The 21,763-nt window shown below is 35.6% G+C and overlaps 1 protein-coding gene across 1 annotated transcript in view; it reads right to left on the bottom strand.

The window, feature by feature from the left end:
- Positions 1-21,763, bottom strand: part of RGS22 (regulator of G protein signaling 22) — a 170,053-nt gene that overhangs the window by 86,086 nt on the left and 62,204 nt on the right. Inside the window, exons 9-14 of the mRNA XM_057531906.1 lie at positions 20,770-20,931; positions 12,610-12,784; positions 8,865-8,998; positions 6,259-6,373; positions 4,688-4,810; positions 3,763-3,864 (exon numbers count right to left, since the gene is read on the bottom strand). Coding sequence (XP_057387889.1) covers positions 3,763-3,864; positions 4,688-4,810; positions 6,259-6,373; positions 8,865-8,998; positions 12,610-12,784; positions 20,770-20,931 — 811 coding nt within the window. The remainder of the gene's footprint in view (positions 1-3,762; positions 3,865-4,687; positions 4,811-6,258; positions 6,374-8,864; positions 8,999-12,609; positions 12,785-20,769; positions 20,932-21,763) is intronic.

Genomic DNA, 21,763 nt, shown 5'->3' with positions numbered 1-21,763 from the left:
AAATAAGACAAAAAGATAAATCACCAAGAAGATTTAAAAAACACAAGTAGAATGTCTAATAATAAAAATAAGTAATTCCTTAAATGATTTTAACTCAATGGATGTGTTAAACAGCAGATTGAAATCTGCTGAAGAAATAAAATATGAACTGGAAAACAGATCAAACAAATTGATCTTGTTCAGTTTTAAAACATATAACAACAGATATTACAAGATGGAGAAACTTGAGAGATTAAGAGAGATATGGGATAGACTGAAAAGCACCAACATTGACCAGAGAATCCAGAAAAGAGAAGTAGAAAGACTGAAAGAAATAATGGCTGAGAATTTTCCAGAATTGATGACAGACATGACTCCTCAGATTCTAGAAGCAACTTAGACCCAAGAAAGATAATTGTAGTAAACACATTGAGGTAACATACAGAACCCCGAAGTCAAAGGGAATGAGAAAAAACATCCTCCCTCAAGGGAGCAACAGCAGACTCTTCAACAATAGCAATGGAAACCAGAAGACAGTAGAATAATATCTGCAAAGTGCTGAGAGAAAATTGTCCACATAGAATTCTATATTCAACTGAATGATCAATGAGAGAATAAAATACACATTTTCAGACAAAAAAAATCTGATTTTTACCACTAGTAAATCCTAATGAAAAACCTACTAAAAGCTATTCTTCAGAAATCAAACCCAAAGGAAGGAATGTGATGCAAAAACCAATGGTAAGCAAGAAATTTGTGCATGATATGTATAGCTGATTCACTTTGTTATAAAGCAGAAACTAACACACCATTGTAAAGCAGTTATACTCCAATAAAGATGTTAAATAAATAAATAAATAAATCTACACAGCATTGATGGTAATAAAAAAATAGTTAAGACTACTTACTGGGTATAAAACAAAATTAATATATATATATTCTGAATCACTTTTCTGTACACCCGAAACATTGTAAATAAACTATACTTCAATTAAAAAATGTGTTACCCTGATGTTCAATTCAATAAGGCAAAAATCTCACACTGCTGCAAGAATATCTTTATATTAAATAGCACTCTGTGGTAAAAGTGCTGTGGATTTACCTAGTAATCCTCTTATTCCTCACTTCCATTTCATTCTTATCTACCTTCTCTACTCATTAATTCCTACATTCTCCACATAATTTTTCTCCTAGGCTCTAATTTTTACTCTTTTTTTCTCTCTTCCTCCTTCCCACTGACTTTTTATTTTGAACATGTTTGTGTATACATATGTGTAAACATGTATAATACTTATGCATGTATAATACATTTACCAATTTTAAAAAAATCTCAATGTATATGCTTTGGAGAGTGGTAAATTCTAAATGTGTAGTTTTTGTTGGGATACAGTTTGAAAGATTTCTACAAAGATGGAAGAACTTACAAAAGACTGTGGTACCCAGATCCACTTCATTCTATTGTAATGGTCTATCACTGAAGCAAGTATGTAATGTTAAAAAAACAGTAGGACTATCAGCAGAAATCTTGGTTCCAAATCTTGGCAGTGATAGATGGTCCACTGGCAAGTTGTTGCTAGGATCAAAGACTGTATCTCTGCACTCTGGTGGTGTTTCTCTTCCTCCTTGCCAAGACCATTTCATTTGGTTTCTAACTGAACGATTCTATCTGGAAGCTGTGCAATGAAACCTTCAGGATGTGCCCAAGACTGTCGTTCAAACTCTTGGACCACAGTTAGTCATGCTAAATCACTATCACTGACCTCCCATCTACTCTGCCTACAGATATTTCTGCAATACTTCTTGAGGTAGTAAAACTTCAAGGTATGTAATGTGTCGATCAGCATACAGAAGAGCATGTAAGTCTTTTGTAATCAACTCTTGGTCTCCTACCACGCAGCTCATCAGATGTATAAAAACAAAATAAAAATCAAGTTAATGGCAACTTTAACACAGTGCCAGCTGATTATATTCTGCCATTGGCTTGATCAATCCAAAGATCTGTATTGTACATGTACCCTTGAAGGAAGTTATACAGCATTTCTATTATAAAGAAACCAATGGTATTTCATATTGTGAAACAAATCTATAGGATCATGGTATTAGAAGCAATTCTTATACCTGGAGGCAGAGATCTTGGATAATTAAAACCTAAACCAATTTAGACAATTGCTCCACTAACCAAAAAATAAAATAACCATGGATGCAAAAAGCAAGCAAGTCAAAAAGATTACATGATTTGCTCCTTTTATTTCCCCCAGTTAAACTAAAACCAATGTCTCCATCACTCCCCTCCCCCCATACTGTTTTGACTCTTCAAAAGAGAAGCTAGGGAAGGATAAAAAGCTTATAGGCCTCGATAACCCCAAAACAGAATATCTCAGAATAACCAAAACGTGAGTGTATCCTGTTTCACAATCATTTATAGCTAGTTGAATACCATTACAAAGAATTAACATCTGCCAAGCTCAAACAGAATTTCCACTTTTACAAGTGTATGGAAGTATTGTGATTACAACAGCAACAAAAAAACCTACTTAACTGAGTGAGCTGCTGAAGATTTTTAGAGGAGCAAGCCTTGTAGTGGTGAAAACATAATAAAAATAATGGTGGCACTTTAGCAGTCAGAGGCAATAGGTTAGGGAAAGAAGGATAAGTAGAGAATTACAGGTAAAGGATTAACAAGCAGAAGAGCCAACTGTGTGGTCTCAGAAAATGGTACTGGCAAATTAGAGATACAGTTTCATGATTTCATGGAGCCAGATCTGGGTTCTGTAGGAACCGAAGCCCTAATTCTCATGGTAAAAAGTACAAAGCTCTGTCAGCTGATTTATAAAACATAGCTATTAATGCCAAAGTCAGGGTGGTGGAGGTAACAGCAAACACCTGGCAGTACTCTCTGATGTCCTGAATAAGATAATAAACAATATGACGAAGCTAATCTCCTCAGCATTGCTCAAGGAAAGGTCCCCTGGAATGGGGTTATTTCAGATTATAAGAACCACTTAAGTGGTCAACAGATATAGAAGTGATTAGCAGTTTTCTAGGCTTGATGACCTCTCTCCATAAAAGATTAGGAGAGCCTAAGAATAAAAACTGAAAAGATAAGTTAGCTTGAGTCATAATTCTATTCCCTTTCCTTCTCCCCTCAAAAAATGGCTACTCTCTCTTTCTCTTTGCAGAGAATCCTCTGTTCTTCGTCCTCTATTTTGCTTTGGAGAGGTCTTAAGATGTTCTTTCCTCCAACTCTGAGTATCTGTCTTGCATAGCATGTAGCACAGAAGGTCAGGTGATGACACAGGGCCTATGCCACATGGAATCAGTCAACATTCTTTCCCCATCTTTAGACAGGCCAACAGCCTAAGTATCTCCAACAGCTGATTGCTGCAGGAAGCTCAGAGAACATCTATGGTCAATGCCCCTGCTCCCAATCACTTCAATGATTCATTACAAGTCCTCTCTCAGGGTTCTCTTTTAAATTACTCACAACCAAACTAAAAAGGCATAAATTAGAAAAAAAGATAAGATGTCCTTTGTTGGAAAAACAATTAATCGGCAGCAAAGAGAAAATAAGGCATACCAAATAAAATAGATAAAACTGAGAACCCACAAATCAGATTATAAAACAATATTCTGCTGACATTTAAATAAAGTAATTCAATGGCAACAATTTACCTGCTGCCTTTTTGCCCACACTCCCAGATTTCTCTTGTTTGAGGCTGGACACAACTTTTCATTTCTGTGTACTTAGTGCTTCACATTGAACCAACATTATTTACTACTTACTTGAGCTTGCTTGCATACTTTAAAAGGGTGAATTGTTTCTTGGTAGAAAAGCTGATGATAAGCTTGTAGGTCAAACCAAAAGTACACACTGTTCTTCCACAACTGCAGACGGAAAAAGTACATAAATTACTACCACCCAATTATTAAAGCTCTACAAAGCTCTAATTTCAAATAAAAATAATTGTTTAGCTCCTCGGTGTTACTATAAATCAGGTTCAATTTAAGGTGGTTTTATCTTGTATCACAAACTGGCAACATACAAATTATTTATTGGTATTGTCACTGGATCATTATATTTTTGCATATATGTTTCTCACATAATTGGTCATTAAAATAGTAAGTGTTCTAGTTAATAATTAAAAAGTAATCATGCTATCTCTGGCATGAAACCAAAATCTGAAGGTATTTGGATATATATGGGCAAATGTGTGTTATACCAGAAGCAAACACTACTTTAATAATTGAGCTAGTGAAATACTTTTCATTTGAGCAAAATAAAGACTGTTTGTGACAACTAAAAAACAAGCAAACAAAAAACCTAGAAATAAGTTTGTCACTATTCATTGCAACTGTCATTGTTAGACTTATTAAAAATAAAAAGTAAAGGATTGATAGAAATCAGCACTGAAGTTAATATACATTACACTGAAACAAAGTTATATGAAAGTAATCTATTGCTAATAATGCAAGTCAATTCTTGTCTATCTGTATTTTACTTTTCTTTGTAATTTTAGTAGGAAAATGAACCAAAGAGAATTACAATTAAGATATTTAAAATTTTACTAAATATTTAGCATGAGATTTCTTACCAGAGGAGATGGGAATTTTAACATCAAATATGACTACTTGAGCATTAAATTATTTCAATCTCTCATTTTAAATGAAATAAAAGTATAAAATTAGATTTAAAATAATTATCTTCTACCTTGTTCCCTGAGTTCTCACAGAATTTAGTAAAGAAGAATCCAGCTCTATTTTCTACATACAAAGATTGCAACAAATTTTCCATGTGAAATCCTCCCAAGGCACCATCTGCCATGGTTTTAATCTAGATAACAAAACAGAAGTACATTATCCACCCAGAAACATTGTTATTTTTTTATGGCATTGTACAACAACAGGGTTTCATAAATTCTACCAAGCTGTCATTTCCCCACTGGACGATTTTATTTTATTTTTGTACCATATATGTAATTAATGCAGTATGTTTGCATCTGCCTGTCGCACAAGATTCATTTATGGAGCCAACTATAGCAGCAGAGTTCATTCTATTATAAACCAATCTGATTTCAAACTTAATATTAAACTGACTTCCCAACCTCAACTATTTTCACATTTCAGGCACCGTGACACCATTTTAGGAGTCTTCCAAATCTCTGTTGGTGGCCTCTTTCCTACGTATTTACTGTTATTTTAGCCTTGAACTGCTGCTATAATAGCTACAAGAGTTATAAAAAGAAATATCTTCAAGGCCTCTCAGTGATGCTCATTAACTGTCCTTACGGGGTCCCTCTTTGGACAGTCTCACTCCATACAGGTCACGGCCTTCAGAGTGTAAATGGCAGTATAAGTTCTCATAAAACTTTGCTATTTATGGGCTTCTCTGCCAACAGTGCTGGCAAGCCTAACACCGTTTCTGAAACACAGAAAGCTGGCTATTTCTCCAAGCACAAGGGTAACTCTAGAATAAGAAAGGGCGTCCACTATTCACATGAGTTCTTTGCTATTTGTTGTGTGGAATTCAGACTTCTTTGTAATCTTAAGATAACTGTGGAATGGATGATTTAGGGTTTAAGTCAGGTTCTTGCTATCTCTGTTATAGTGTCTCTCTGCCTCTCCCTTTATCCCCCTACTAAACAAATTCTGAGGTAAAAATTTAATGTTTTTATGATGTTTAACCATTAGCATTCCAAAGCTAAAAAATCATTATTTGGGTAGGAAATAATACTAAATAGAAGAAAAGGAGAACTGTTTGCTTAGAATAAAATAAATAGTCCAAAATTATATGTAAATGTTCAGCCCATACTAGGACTACGAAGGTTTCTACCTAAAGTATAATTGCTAAAGAATGTGAAATTTTCATTTAGAACTGGTGTATTAAATCCACATTATCAAGGTAACCACACACTGGAAATACTCTGCTTTATAAAAGTTCTAAACATATTTCCAAAACATAACATCGAATATTATGTTTTATAAAATGTTAAAAATTTAATAAAAATCCTAGAGGGTTTTATTTTGTGTCTGAGGTGTGATCATACCAAAACAAGAACATAGCTGTTTTTGAAAACAGTAATCAACAGAGTATACAGCAACATGGTACTACAAAAGGAAATAGAAAGTTTTTGCATAAAAATCCTTTTGCAAGGAAAAAATAATTTTTTTGTTCAGTAAAGAAAAAAGTCATTATGGTAAATCAATAAAAATTCTCTAAATTCAGGGGACATTAAATAGGTTAAATGAGGAATCAAATTACTCAGTTCTCAAAATACTTACCACAGGTTCTTCTGTATAAGTATATCTTCTACCCAGCTGGGGCTTCAGACATTCAGAAATGTCAGTAAAAGATGTTAAACGAATAACTTTGCTGCTTTCTGACATGTGCCTTGACCTAAATTATAGGGATGAGAACTAATTGATCAACAAATATTTTGAGCACCTTTGGTATACATTCACCGAATCTTAGGCGTGCTCCTAAGCATTGTGAGAGAATTAGAAAAAAAAGTATCAGCATCAAGTCCAGCCCTCAAGAGGCAGTTGAGAAAATGAGGTACAGTCATACATAAAGACAACTCTCAATAAAATAACTGCTGGTTGAATGAATTCGTGAACATATCACAGATGCCAAATGTCTGGGACGGATAATAAAACTACGGGCGTGTAAGAATGAGAAGTCCCTTGGAGCTATATTAGTAATTAAAGAAATGAGCTTTTTCCTGAATAATGGGTGGAAGATAAATTCTGTGTGTGTGTGGGGGGGTGTGTTTAGAGGGGTTCTTCAGATGGGGAGAAGAGTGAACAATGTATGAAGGTAAGTAGGCAAAGTCTTGTTTAAAATGCAGCAAGTTAACCAATTTTCTTAGGTCAAGAGAACACTAACAGCTAAACTACATACCAAACATTGTGTCAAATATAATTCATATGATCATATTTAATCCTCACAACAGGTGGGATTCACAAGGGTTTATATGTGGTAGTTTGAGATGAGATGATGGAAGACTCTGGAGTTAGACTAATAACTTTCGACATTATCTTTCTATATTTTCTCATCCAGCTCCCTCTCCCATAGACCACTGCAATTATTCCAAACTTCATTTTCCAGCTCCATAACACACGCCTGTTCCAACTCACCAGCCTTCCTCCACTCCAATCCACCAGCAGATTACTCTGCAGGTTCTTCTCAGACAAAATGTAGGTACAACATGTTTCAGTTTCCCCTGCGCCATGTAGCAGACACTATTAATTGACTGGCTAACTCAACACCCATTTCTGACAACATGATTCTATCACCAGCATCACTAAAATACTAAAAAAGCTGAATATTCACTTATCAAGACTCCAGGTAGGCAGGGGTTGTCATGTAACACAGTTATGATTGAGATATAAAATGAAGTCTGCTGGGGAGCGTCTATGAAAGCCTGCTTTCCTGACTACAGGGAGAGAATTAATGGATATTGCCCCTCCTCCTTCTTTATGATTTGAAAGCCTGATGTCAGGTGCTGTAACACCACTGACTATAAAGGAATAGCCAAGAGCATTACAAAGACTTAGGCCACAATACTCCTGATCTGGTGAACCAATACTGGCAGTTGCCTACACTCAGATTTCTTGTTCTGTGAAAAAAATAATTCCATTTGTCTAGGCCATCGTTAGTCAACTTTTCTGTTATTTGCAGCTGAAAGCATTTCAAATTTATCTATCAACAAATATATTCACCTACACCCATCCTTACGTCCTTCCATCCTGTCTCAGGAAGAAGTGTCCTATTTCCTGTCCAAGGTAGCCTCATTGCCTTGGTTACTGAACCCTTCCCTCTCTTCTCCTTTGAAGGGAAAGGTACAGAGAGTAGATGGGTGGTTACCGGGGGCTGGGGGAGGGAAGAGTGAGGAGTGATTGTTAATGAGATGGAGCTTCTTTTTTGGGTGATGAGTTGTTTTGGAATTATATAGTGGTGATGGTTTTACAACTTTGCGAATATACTAAAAGTCACTGAATCGTATACCTGAACATGATTAAAATAGTGAATTTTATGATAGGTAAATTTTATCTCAATAAAGAAGAATAAAAGTGAAGTAATAAATCCTTAAACAAATAATTATCCACCAACAGACTCCACACCAAAGGGTATTTCTTCAGGCTGAAGGAAAATAACTCCTTTTGAAATAAAGAACAATGAAAAGGGTAAATAGGTGGGCAAATCTAAACAAATTTTTAAAATATACTGTATTAAATAAGTACAATATTATTGAGGGTATTTTGAGTTCTCAAGCTTGAGAAATATTACTGAGCAGGGAAAAGAATTGAAGGGCAATCTCAGAGACGTCTTTTGATTGTACAGCTCATGAGAAGCTAGAGATCATAACTACCACATCTTTAAAATTACCAATCTTAGGCGTTCTACAATTAATTAGAGTATGCATGGGAAATACAACCCTCTAATATCTATCCCTGAAATATAAGAATTCATGTAAAAAAATAAAAGTATTAGTTTTCAATTTCTATTTAACTTTTAAATTCTTCAAAAATCTTACCATTGCAGTTCCAGCCCTGATCCGGGAAGATCCCACATGCCGTGGAGCAACTAAGCCCGTGCACCACAACTACTGAGCCTGAGCTCTGGAGCCCGGGAGCCACAACTACTGAGCCCGCGCGCCACAACTACTGAAGCCTGCGCGCCTAGAGCCCATGCTCCGCAACAAGAGAAGCCACCGCAATGAGAAGCCCACGCACTGCAATGAAGAGTAGCCCCCGCTCGTCCCAACTAGAGGAAAACCCGCGTGCAGCAACAAAGACCCAACACAGCCAAAAATAAAAAAGTTAAAAAAAAAAAAACAATCTTACCATTGCAGAAAAGCACTTGGGACACAAAAAGCTGCACCTACCCTTTCTTAATCACATCATCCTTAGAAGAAACTGGATTCAAAGACTCACTCTTCCAAGGTTTCTGAATTGCTGTTTTTACTCTAGGTGGTTTCTTGGGAGATTTAGAAAGTTGTGATAATCTGGATTCTTCTTTCTAAAAAGCAGTAAGATAATGAACAAAGTGAAAAATGGGCAAAATGGGGAAAAAAGGACAGAGAATAAAGCATAGCTCTCCAAAAATACCTCAAAATTGTTTTGATCATTAGAGGATTTCTTTCCTCACTCTACCACTTACTACGCTATGTTTGAGAAGGAGAATATTTTTTATTCTCCTTCTCAAACTCCGACTTTCATGCAACCAGCAGGCTGAAATCCCTATACCTATTTAGAGTATTAAAAAAACAAGGCCAAAGGCTTTACATTATTATGAAAAAAGACTCTTTCCTGGAGGAAGAACTTTGTAAAAACTTTATTCTGTAACTGAATAAGTTTTAGTGCTCTGTGTGTGTATGTGTATGTGTGTGTGGTGGGGTAGGGAATGCAGGTAGCAGGGCGGGAAAAGATGTGTGGACACCACTGGTCCATAAGAGACTTATATCTTAACAGAACTATTTCCTTCCATTTTTGGACATTTTATTTTCATGGGTATTCTTCTCATTCTTAAATGTTCTTTATGGTAAAAGTTAATTATTTAAATCTAGAACATGAGATGCTACATACATGAATCAAAAAAATACAAACACCTAAATGTCCAAAGAGAGGAGAAAGAAACAATTATATATACTTATACATGTATTTATATATATATTATATATAAATGTAACATTATATAATACTTAAAATTAAGGATTATGAAAATTATGGAAAAGTACTGATGAAGATGTTAAAAGAAATTACCAGAATTGAAAAATATAAGTATATTACAATTAAAAATTCACAAAAAGCCTAAAAGAAAATAGGTTAATAGTTGTCTAGAAGTTGGTGAGATCAGAGTGATTTGTCTCTTCAGTTTCCAAATTTACAGTAGTTTTATTATTTTTATAATTTGAAAAAGAAACAAACTTTTCTTATATGTCAACTTCAATTAGAATGTAATATGTGCTGCTGGAGAGTAAGAAATTTATTTGTGATGCTTTATTATCCAGAACAAACAATAAAATCTTATATACACTCTAGGTGCCTAACAGCTACTAATATTTTTTTAAGAATTCTCTAAACAAAATTAATTACTTAAGTATGTTTTACTTATAACATTCTAGGTATCAGGGCTCGCATCTGTTTTAGTAATTTGGAACAAAGCATGACATTAACCAATACTCACTAAATGAGTGGGACCACAGGGGACTGGGCTTATGAAAAGTGTATCATACAGAAGTGGCAAATTCATAGACACAAAGTAGAATGGTGGTTACCAGGGGATGCAGGAGGGGTTGGTTAATGGGTATATAGTTTCAAATTTGCAAGGTAAAATAGTTCTGAAGATCTGTTTCACAGCAATGCAAATATACTTACTACCTCAGTGTACACTTGAAAATGGTTAAGACGGTAAATTTTGTTATGTGCTTTTTACCACAATAAAAAAGTTTTCTTAACATAAAAAAATTTTTTAAGTGTATTATACTTAAAATGAGAGGATGGCCTAAATTAGAATTTTTGAGCTTTCTGGCTTGGGAGAAAGCAAGAAAAGTAGCCAGAAAGAAACTGATAGAGAAAAAACTGACAAAAGGGCACAGTAGAATTGGGGGGTGGGTTAAGGAGCTGCTCTATATCATGATTGTGATGGTAGCTACACAATGTATATATTTGTCAAAAATTACAGAACAGTACACTAAAAAGGGTGAATTTTACTCTACATAAATGATATCTCAACTTTTAAAACAGGAAAAATAAAGAAAATAGAATCGAGTTCCATTCCTTACACTGTTTTCTGCGGGGGAAACAGAATGAGATCAGAATTAGTTATCCAACTAGAAAACACCGATGACCACATATAGTGATGGTACTCAGAAAGCCAAATGTTATCAGATGATGTGCTCCCTACACCACACCTCTAAGATTTGTATTAACTTGGTGACTGGGTCACAAAGTCACATGAGCTAACAAGGAAGCTCAGATTTATCAGTAGAGTAGCATACAAAAAGGCCACAAGTGCAAAGGAGGTCAGAAAAATGTCTAAACAATGGATAAGAAACCATTAGTTCACTACAGTGACACTAACTCAAAGTGTGGTCCCCAGACCAGCAGCAAAAACATCACGTGGGAGGGAGCCTGTTAGATATGCAAATCCTTGGGCCCCATCCCAGACCAACTGAATATTGATCTTTAGGTGCAGCCCTGAAGTCTCTATTCTGACTCAGGTGATTCACGCATGCTGAAGCTTGAGAACCACCAGCCTGTAGCAATGCTTTGCCTACGCATCACCTAGGAATCTTATTAAAATGTAGGTTCTAAAATGTGATTCTAATGTTCAGGCAGGATGAGAACTTCAATTCTAAGCCAACCTCCTGATTTTACAGTGACTCTCACCCAGTCTATATCAATTAAATCAGACTCTCTGAAGGTGGGACCCAGGCACCAGTATGTTTAAAAGCTCTCTATGTGATTCTAGTATGTATATAGGATGAAGAAACCACTAACAGAAAAATTGTAAGGTATTTCCAGCTCTAAAGCACTATTTGTAGAAGCAGAATTTTAAAAACTGTAATTATACATCTTCCTGACTTTTAAAAATAAGATATCCTGATCATAAAGTAATCTTTTTTTGAAGGGCTTGTGTGTGACTATGGCCAATAACACTTAACATTCTGTGACACCTTTAAAGCTAGAAAGATTAATAAGGCTCCTTACTTCTGAAATGCAGGTGTTAGCTACATTTATTATATCTCTATGCCAAAGCATATAGGATTATTTACTTCTTCTCTGTAAAGTTGGTTAACTTTTCTTCTCTTTGTGGACTTTTCCCCCTATCTTTTGTACTATCTTATTCTTCCCCATTGTGAAAAAATGCTCACTATTTCTAATTTTGCTGTTGCTACTTTTCACTCATTTGTTCAGTTTATATTTATTAAGCGCCAGGCACTGTTCTAGGCACTGAGGAAAAGCAGTTAACAAAGAAAAATCCCTTATATTCTAGTAGGAGCGGAAAGACAATAAACATAAATCACTTGGTCTTAAGTACAATAAAGCAAAATAAAGCAGAGCAGAGGGCTTCGATAGTGAGGGAGGGTATCTGTGCTGTCCTGCACAAGTGTGCTTACATGGAAGAGTCAAGGATAGCCTCTCTGATTAAGGGATATCTGAGCAGACACCAAAGTGAGTGAGGGGCAACATATCCGGAGGAAGGGTGCTGCAAGTGAAGGGAACAGCAAGTGCAACCCTCCCAGGTTTTTGCTTGGTGTGTTCCAAGAACAGCAAAGAGGCCAGTGTGGAGTGGTGTAAGCTAGAGAAGAATGCTAGGAAATAAGGTCAGGAAGTTAGCAGGGGTGTGAACAGCTGTGTAAAGACTTTGGCTTGTATTCTGAGTGAGAGAGGAGGCCACTAGAGAGTTTTGAGCAAGTGAGTACATGATCATGCATCTTTAGAAGATCACATTGGCTGATTGGTGGAGAATAAACCATAGGTTTTCTTATTTCCTAATTGTTGCAGCATGTACATTAACAACAACAACAAAAGGTTTATGATGAAACTTAAGTACTAGTGTACAAAACCCAAGCATGGATATTTTATTACAAACTTAAGAGATCAAAGTATCGATGTACATTCTACCTGCATCTCAGGTATCTGTGGAATGCAAGATTTAGGTCTTAATGGCAAGAGGGTTGCCATTTGTGGAAAAGGGTCGACATCCTTCCTTGGTTTCTCTTGACGAAGGTGCCAGAATTTCAGTTCAGCACTAGCATGTTTTGTTGAGGGTGAATGAGTAACACAGAATCTTGGTGCCCTAGTTGGAGGAAAAACAAATTTAAGATTAAACTAGACAATAAGCCTCAAAAATCAAGAGGCTACCAAATGTATAATATCTGTGCTCACAATTATCAGTCTTGCCACATCCCTTTTCTAATAATTTCTTCTTTTTCTGCTGCCTAGCTCCTCCCTCCAATGTTATTCTATGATATATCAACTGCCTGAAATCACATTCACTTATACAATATAAAGAGGCAATATACACGAAGAAAAAATAATTAATAAAATTGCATTCAAATTATTATCTGCTTGATAAGAAAAAGAAACCTATATATCTATTCGATGAAGGAATTTTAAAAAATAATTTACAGTTTCTAGTAAAACAAAAATAAAATGTACCTGTGATCTGTTTTAAAGCAGTTTACAATTTATCTATAATACCAAATAAAAACTAGTGGATGAAATTAACATTTAAAAATATATAAACATTTTTATAATGCTGAAGTATACTACTAAAGTGGATTATGAATCATATGATCTATTTTCAAGCCTTAAATTTAAAGGTAAGAATTAATTTTATAACAATTTAGATAATAAATGAAAGACCTACACTACTGCCAGAAATTGAGGAAAAAGAATGTTTGGCACAATATCAAGGCCCCACTTAACTGGATGGATATTCCCATACTCAGTCTGTGGGCTAACTCTATATTGCCTATGGGGTTAACTCCAGCAGTCAGGGCCTGTTGTTAATTACTTCTTGGACTAGGTTTTCCCCCTGGTGCCACGGCCCAAAGACTAATTCCCACTTCATATTTCAGGTCCTGGTAGAAAATTGCCTCCCTTTAAAAACAGGAAGATGGTAGATACTTCCCTGATGTAAACACAGGTTAGGAGTGGAAGAGAACCCAAAGTCCATAATTAGTTTAGGATCAGAAAGCACCCTGTAAAGATCTGGGTGGTCATTTTACACCATATTTCAAAACCTTTACTTGCAGACTTGGAAATATCTAAAATTACCTCTTATTTTCATGCCAATTAGTAAGTGGGCATATTTACAAGACCCTTATCAAATAAATCATACATGTGCTGGACAGGAAATCTGGGTATATCAATTTTCTAATTCCCATCATTACAGTATATTCACATGACCCCATTTTAATCTTGCATTCTTATTTAATTCATTGCATTAAGTTTTTATTAGCCACTACGTGAATTCATCAAATATTGTGGACTACATTTCACAGTCAATCCTAAACAGGTATTGTATTCTTTTTCACGCTTCCATCATACAGGTTCTCATGTACATTGATTGTACACCTCAATCTGAAGCTCTAGAGAGCGGGAGAAGGTATTTGCCACGCAGTCCACCAAAGGAACTGCATCCAATATATGTGTGTGTAAACACGTATATATACGTACATACATGTGTGTGTATGTGAATGTGTGTATATCTATCTATATCTATTTATCTATCCATCTATCTATGTATCTCGCAATAGAAAAATGGGCAAGGAAGATAAACAGGCAATTCATGAAAGTTGAAATCCAAATGACCACTCAATATTGAAAAGGTTATCAACCTCACCAATAATCAGGGAAATGTAAGTGAAAAAGCACAAAACACCAATGACATACCAAATACATAGGCAAAAATGTAAGAATCTGACAATATTAAATGTTACCATGGATTTGTAGCAATGGATACTCTCATATTCTGGTTGGTGGGAATGCAAATTGGTACAACTACTTTGGAAAAATGGATATGTGTACAGCATTGCTTATAATTGTGAAAAGAGAAAATGACACAAATTTTTTAAAACAATAAATAAATTATGGTATATTCATGCACTGGAATACCATATACAACAGTGAAAATTAATAAAACTCTTAAATACAGTTACAGTCAAATCTTACAAATATATTGTTGATAGAAGACGCAAAGAAGGCATACAACATGATTCCATTTTTATAAAGTTGTAGAACAGGCAGATAAAAATACACGCTTAGGGATTTATTTGCATACATAGTTGGTAAAACTACAAAGAAAAGCAAGGCAATAATCACAAAAGTCAAGATACTGGTTACCCCCAAGTGGGAGTAAGGATGGCGTGATCAGGAAGGCAACTTCAGGGGTCTCGGTAATGCTTTATTTCCCAAGCAACATGGTGGTGACATGAATGTTTGTCTGTGTTTAGGTTTGAATTTTAAAGAATATACAGGATTTAGCTAGATCAAGAAAAAAGGTTAAGAAAGAATTCTGGGAAAATGGCAAAGTCAGCAATACTGTTTTTCTACCTCTCAGAATCCCTTCATAAAAACAGACAGCACAGCTAAATGGCAAAACCAAAAACTCACAGACGACATTTAGAACAAAATGTTAATGTGACACGGTATCCCCACAAACCCCAATATACAAGCAGGTGGGTACAAAAGATCAGTCATAAGACCTGCAAGACATTGGTGTGTCGGTGAGAAGAAGGAAGTGCCTGATGGACCTGAGAACGGAAGAGCACCAAAAGAGCCAGAAAAGCACAGCAGGCCTGTTTGAGGTTAGCAATTGAGCCTGGAAGGGCTTTTGCCCTCTCCAACACTGAGTGAGTACATACAAATTCAATCACATTTCTACTTACCAACAAAGAACAACTGGAAAGCCCAAATAACAAAATGTATGAACTACGGTACATGCAACAATTGGGATGCATTATGCTTCAGTGGCATTATGCTGACCAACAGAAGTTAATACTGTATAATTATATGACATTCTAAAAAGACAAAACTATAGTGACAAAGAACAGATCAGCGGCTGCCAGGGGTTGGGAGTGGAGGAAGAGTCTAATGACAAAAGGGTGGTGTGAGAGTTTCTTAAGATGATAAAATTGTTTGTACACTGATTGTCATGGTGGTTATGTGAATCTATACAGTTTGCTTTCACTGTATATTAATGGAAAACACAGAAAAGAAGGAAAGAGGAAAAACAGCCTTTTCAATAAATGAGGATGAGCAACTGGATATCCATAAGCAAGAAAAGAAACAAACCAAAACTGAACCTTGACCTAAACCTCACACTATATGTAAAAAATAACTCAAAATGGGCCATGGACTTAAATGTAAAACATAAAATTATAAGGTTTTTAGGAAAAACATAGGAGATAATCTTCAGAATATAGCACTAGGCAAAGAGTTCTCAGGTTTGACACCACAGGTATAATCCATAAAAGGAAGGCCTCATCAGAATTCAAAAATTTTGTTCTATAAAAGACTCATTTTTTTTGGTTTTTCAGATACGGTTACATTTATTCTTAATAGTAGGTGTATTTGACATAGGAAAGTTTGCATTAGTTGAATAAACTTGGCTCAAGAGGATAACTGCCTCTACTCTAATGAAACATTTGTAGTAAAAATTAAGTGGAACTCTTCATTTAGAGAGTCCTCCAATATATTCCCCTCCCCCTCCCAGGGAAAATCCCACACATGTTTAATTTCAGATTTTCCCTTGCAAGTTGTTTTCTTTCTTGTCTGCATGGTCTTCTGTTGTTTGATTTGTCCTGTTTTTTTCAGTGAATTAGTCTTCATAATTAGTATGGTAACATGAGTTTGTGAAAGCTGCATTTTCCATTTGCACCTCTAATTCCAGTTCATCACCACAGGATTCACTCTGTTCTCTTCTATATTTGTAACTCTCTTCCACATTGATGAGAATTCTGGTTCCCATTATCCACAATATTTTTACTTGTTTGCTTAATCTAGATGACTGGCTTACTATAAAAGGATATAACTCAGAAATAGCCAGATGGAAGAGAAGCATAGGGCAAGGGATGTGGGTGCACCTCTACATGTTCACCCATCCAGAAGGTATGAAAGACCTTTTTAAGAAGACTTCAGAAAGCTTGTCTTTAAGAAGACAAGCTAAAGACTGGAAGAAAATATTTGCAAACTATATATCTGACTAATGGCTACTATCTAGAATATAAAAATAACTCTAAAACTCAATAATAAGAAAGAACACAATCAGAAAATATACAAAACACACAGATATGTCACTGAAGTGTATATGCAAATGACAAATAAGCATATAAAAGACATTCAGCATCATTAACAATGGGAGAGTTTCAAAGTAAAACTACAATGAGATATCACTACACACTTATAAAAATAAGTAAATAAGTATTTACTGGCTAAAATAGAAAACTGTGACAACATCAAACAATTGCAAGGATGCAGAAAAACTGGATCATTCATACACTGCTGGTGGGAATGTAAAAGGGTACATCAACCCTGGAAAATAGTTTGGCAGTTGCTATTGAAACTAAAAACAGACTATATGACCCACTAATCTCACTCTAGGACATTTATCCCAGAGAAAGGAAGACTTACGTTCATGCAGACACCTGTACATCAATGTTCATAGCAGCTTTATTAGTAATATCGAAAGACTGGAAACAACCCTAATGTCCTTCAATTAGTGAATGAACGTATAACATCCGTACAACAGAATACTACTCAGCAATGAAAAAGAACAAAACAACTTGGATGGATATCAAAGGAATTATGCTGAATGAAAAAACCAATCCCCGAAGATTACATATTGTATTATTTCATTTATATAATAGATTAGTAGTTTCTAGGAATTATGAGAAAGAGGGAAGGAAAGAGGTAGGTATGGTTATAAGAGAGCAGTACAAAGGGAGGCATGTGGTAATGTAACTGCTCTGTATCTTGACTGTAACAGCAAATGCATGTGATAAAACTATATAGAACTAACTATACACAGAGAAATAAATGCTTGTAAAGCTGGCAAAATATGAAAAAAGATTGGAGAGTTACATCAATGTAAATTTCCTCATTGCAATACTGCACTGCAGTTATGCAAGATGTTACCATTGGAAGAAACTGGGTGAGGTATATAGAATCTCTGTATTATTTCTTACAGCTGCATATGAATCTACAGTTCTCTCAAAACAAAAAGTTAAATTTAAAAAAGGAAAGCTTCTACTGTATTAGTAATGATTTTTTAAGTTGGGTGGTGTGTACACAGGTGCCTATTATAGTATAATTTACACCTTTCTGCATTTCTTAAATATTTAAGAATAGAAGTTTATAGAGAAAGAGAAAAACAACATTCTCTCTATATATGAAAAAATAAAAAGTTTACAAGTAATCTGGAATACCTAGATGGGAGATAATGCCAGAGACATAGGCAGGGACAAATCATGATAATCTCAGGGTATATGCCCAGTAGTGGGACTGCTGGGTCGTATGGTAGTTCTATTTTTAGTTTTTTAAGGAACCTCATACTGTTCTCCATAGTGGCTGTATCAATTTACATTTCCACCAACAGTGCAAGAGGGTTCTCTTTTCTCCAAACCCTCTCCAGCATTTATTGTTTGTAGATTTTTTGATGATGGCCATTCTGACTGGTGTGAGATGATACCTCATTGTAGTTTTGCTTTGCATTTCTCTAATGATTAGTGATATTGAGCATTCTTTCATGTGTTTGTTGGCAATTTGTACATCTTCTTTGGAGAAATGTCTATTTAGGTCTTCTGCCCATTTTTGGATTGGATTGTTTGTTTTTTTGATATTGAGCTGCATGAGCTGCTTGTAAATTTTGGAGACTAATTCTTTATCAGTTGCTTCATTTGCAAATACTTTCTCCCATTCTGAGGGTTGCCTTTTCATCTTGTTTATGGTTTCCTTTGCTGTGCAAAACCTTTTAAGTTTCATTAGGTCCCATTTGTTTATTTTTGTTTCTATTTCTATTTCTCTAGGAGCTGGGTCAAAAAGGATCTTGCTGTGATTTATGTCATAGAGTGTTCTGCTTATGTTTTCATCTAAGAGTTTGATAGTGTCTGGCCTTACATTTAGGTCTTTAATCCATTTTGAGTTTATTTTTGTGTATGGTGTTAGGGAGTGTTCTAATTTTATTCTTTTACATGTAGCTGTCCAGTTTTCCCAGCACCACTTATTGAAGAGGCTGTCTTTTCTCCATTGTATATTCTTGCCTCCTTTATCAAAAATAAGGTGACCATATGTGCATGGGTTTATCTCTGGGCTTTCTATCCTGTTCCATTGATCTATATTTCTGTTTTTGTGCCAGTACCATACTGTCTTGATTACTGTAGCTTTGTAGTATAGTCTAAAGTCAGGGAGCCTGATTCCTCCAGTTCCGTTTTTCTTTCTCAAGATTGCTATGGCTATTCGGGGTCTTTTGTGTTTCCATACAAATTGTGAAATTTTTTGTTCCAGTTCTGTGAAAAATGCCATTGGTAGTTTGATAGGGATTGCACTGAATCTGTAGATTGCTTTGGGTAGTATAGTCATTTTCACAATGTTGATTCTTCCAATCCAAGAACATGGTATATCTCTCCATCTATTTGTATCATCTTTAATTTCTTTCATCAGTGTCTTATAATTTTGTGCATACAGGTCTTTTGTCTCCTTAGGTAGGTTTATTCCTTCAAAAAGAGTCATGTACCACAATGTTCATTGCAGCTCTATTTACAATAGCCAGGACTTGGAAGCAACCTAAGTGTCCATCAACAGATGAATGGATAAAGAAGATGTGGCACAGATATACAATGGAATATTACTCAGCCATAAAAAGAAACGAAATTGAGTTATTTGTAGTGAGGTGGATGGACCTAGAGTCTGTCATACAGAGTGAAGTAAGTCAGAAAGAGAAAAACAAATACTGTATGCTAACACATACATATGGAATCTAAAAAAAAAAAAAAAAGGTCATGAAGAACCTAAGGGCAAGACGGGAATAAAGACACAGATCACTAGAGAATGGACTTGAGGACACGAGGAGGGGGAAGGGTAAGCTGGGACAAAGTGAGAGAGTGGCATGGACATATATACACTACCAAATGTAAAACCGATAGCTAGTGGGAAGCAGCTGCATAGCACAGAGAGATCAGCTCGGTGCTTTGTGACCACCTGGAGGGGTAGGATAGGGAGGGTGGGAGGGAGGGAGACGCAAGAGGGAAGAGATATGGGGATATAAGTATATGTATAACTGATTCACTTTGTTATAAAGCAGAAACTAACATACCATTGTAAAGCAATTATACTCCAATAAAGATGTTAAGAAAAAAAAGGGGGGATGTGATTGAGCTAATGAAATAAACACATATCATTGGAAAAAAAATCATGATAATCTTATTTGTTAACTTAAGGAATTTGAACCTTCTACTGAAAGCCTTGGGGTAACTAGTTAAAGACTTAAAGCAGAGAAGTAACATGATCAGATCCATCACAGCCACACTGGACAGCTCACTGATCCTCAGAAGGCACACATTTTCTCCACTAGGTCCATTCTCTTTCTCTTGTTTAGAGTCCCTCGAGTCGCAGGTGAAATATTACCTCTTCTCTGTATCCTGTGCATTCACCACACTTTCTTTTTTTTGTTTGTTTGTTTTTTCAGAAAATATTCTAGACTTTATACATCAGTTAGATAGCAGTGGAACAGGTAAATGAAAAAGGAAACTCTTGCATATTTATCCATTTGTTTCTGCATCATGACGAGTATTGAGAGAGAACACACTTTCTTTTATTACACTCATTTTATATGTATGTTCCTCCCACTAGACTAGGATCACTAGACTTGACTGTGTTTTACCTTTGTATCCTTAGCACAACACTTGGCCCATAGAAAGTGCTCATGGAATGTTTATTGAGACAAATCTAACTCAAGCTACATGTACACATGCGCACATATGCACACACACACACACATCAATTTCATGAGGTCCTGAGCGTATAAAGGTCAGGGGTAGAAGGATATGCTCACAAAGTTCAAACGGAGCTTAAGTACTGTCTAGTCTTATTACAGATTTAAAGTCCCTCAAATATCAAAATTATCTAAAGGATAGGTACTTTAGAGAAGGCCAAAGATATAATAATCTTGCCATTTAAAATTTCCATAAATGTTACAGCCTTAAGACAAAAAAGTATAACTTGCAACTAGCTTAAGAAAAGTGAAAGCAAATAACTTTGATTCATATTAATTTTTCTTACCAATAAAGAAGTAAGGGTTTTACAACCTCAGTCTGAATATTTTTTAAGTGTTCTTCATTCCACTGAGATCCATCTAGCAGTTTAAATTTTGATAAGATTTCTGCAGAAAGGTAGCAGTCTCCACTGCTCACTAGATAGCATTTTTTCATCTTCTCAATATGTCTGAAATAAAACACATACACAAACATACACACACATTGACACAATATTCAACTAGCCAAATATTTTCACTTCCAAAATGTTTCAGGCAAGTAATGAACTATCTTAAAACCAAAAGTGAGTTACAGGGAGATAAAAATATTTCTCACAGATATGGGAATGGGAAGGGTATTTTTGGTAGGCCAAACAATGGCCTTACAAAGATGTCCATATCCTAATCTCCAGAACCTAAGAATGTTACCTTACATGACAGAAGGGACTCTGCAGATGTGATTAGGATTTTGAGGAGATCATCCTGGCTTATCTAGTTGGTGCTAATATAATCTTAACAGTCCTAAAATGGAGGCAGGAGGGTAATAGTCATAGAGAAAAGAAGTGAGGATAGAAGCAGCAGTCAGAGAGGAGAAAAGATGTCATGCTGCCGGCTTTGGAGATGGAGGAAGGGGGCATAAGCCCAGGAAAGTAGGTGGCCTCAGAAGCTGGAAAAGGCAAGGAAATGGATTTTCCCCTACAGTGCTCAGAAGGAATGCAGCCCTGCAAACCCATTTTAGATTTCTAACCTTTTAACTGTAAGAGAATTAATTCGTGTTGATTTAAGCCACTTAGTTTGTGGTAATTTATTACAGCAACAATAGGAACTAATACAGTATTAATTCTGAAGAATCTATGTAGGTTGCTTGCATATCCCTTCCCTAACATGTCTTGGCAAGTGGTAGTGTCCTTCTACCCTGGGATCAATCAGGTCATGCTTCATAATTAACCATTTGGTAATCCCTGCTCTTATAACTGTGTACAACAATGACGTTATGATCATTATGATCAACAACAGTGGCAT

This window comes from Balaenoptera acutorostrata, chromosome 17 (assembly GCF_949987535.1).
Source record: "Balaenoptera acutorostrata chromosome 17, mBalAcu1.1, whole genome shotgun sequence".
Classification (NCBI taxonomy): Eukaryota; Metazoa; Chordata; class Mammalia; order Artiodactyla; family Balaenopteridae; genus Balaenoptera; species Balaenoptera acutorostrata.
The sequence above is the reverse complement of the archived record's forward strand: the minus strand, read 5'-3'. Positions and strand labels throughout refer to the sequence as shown.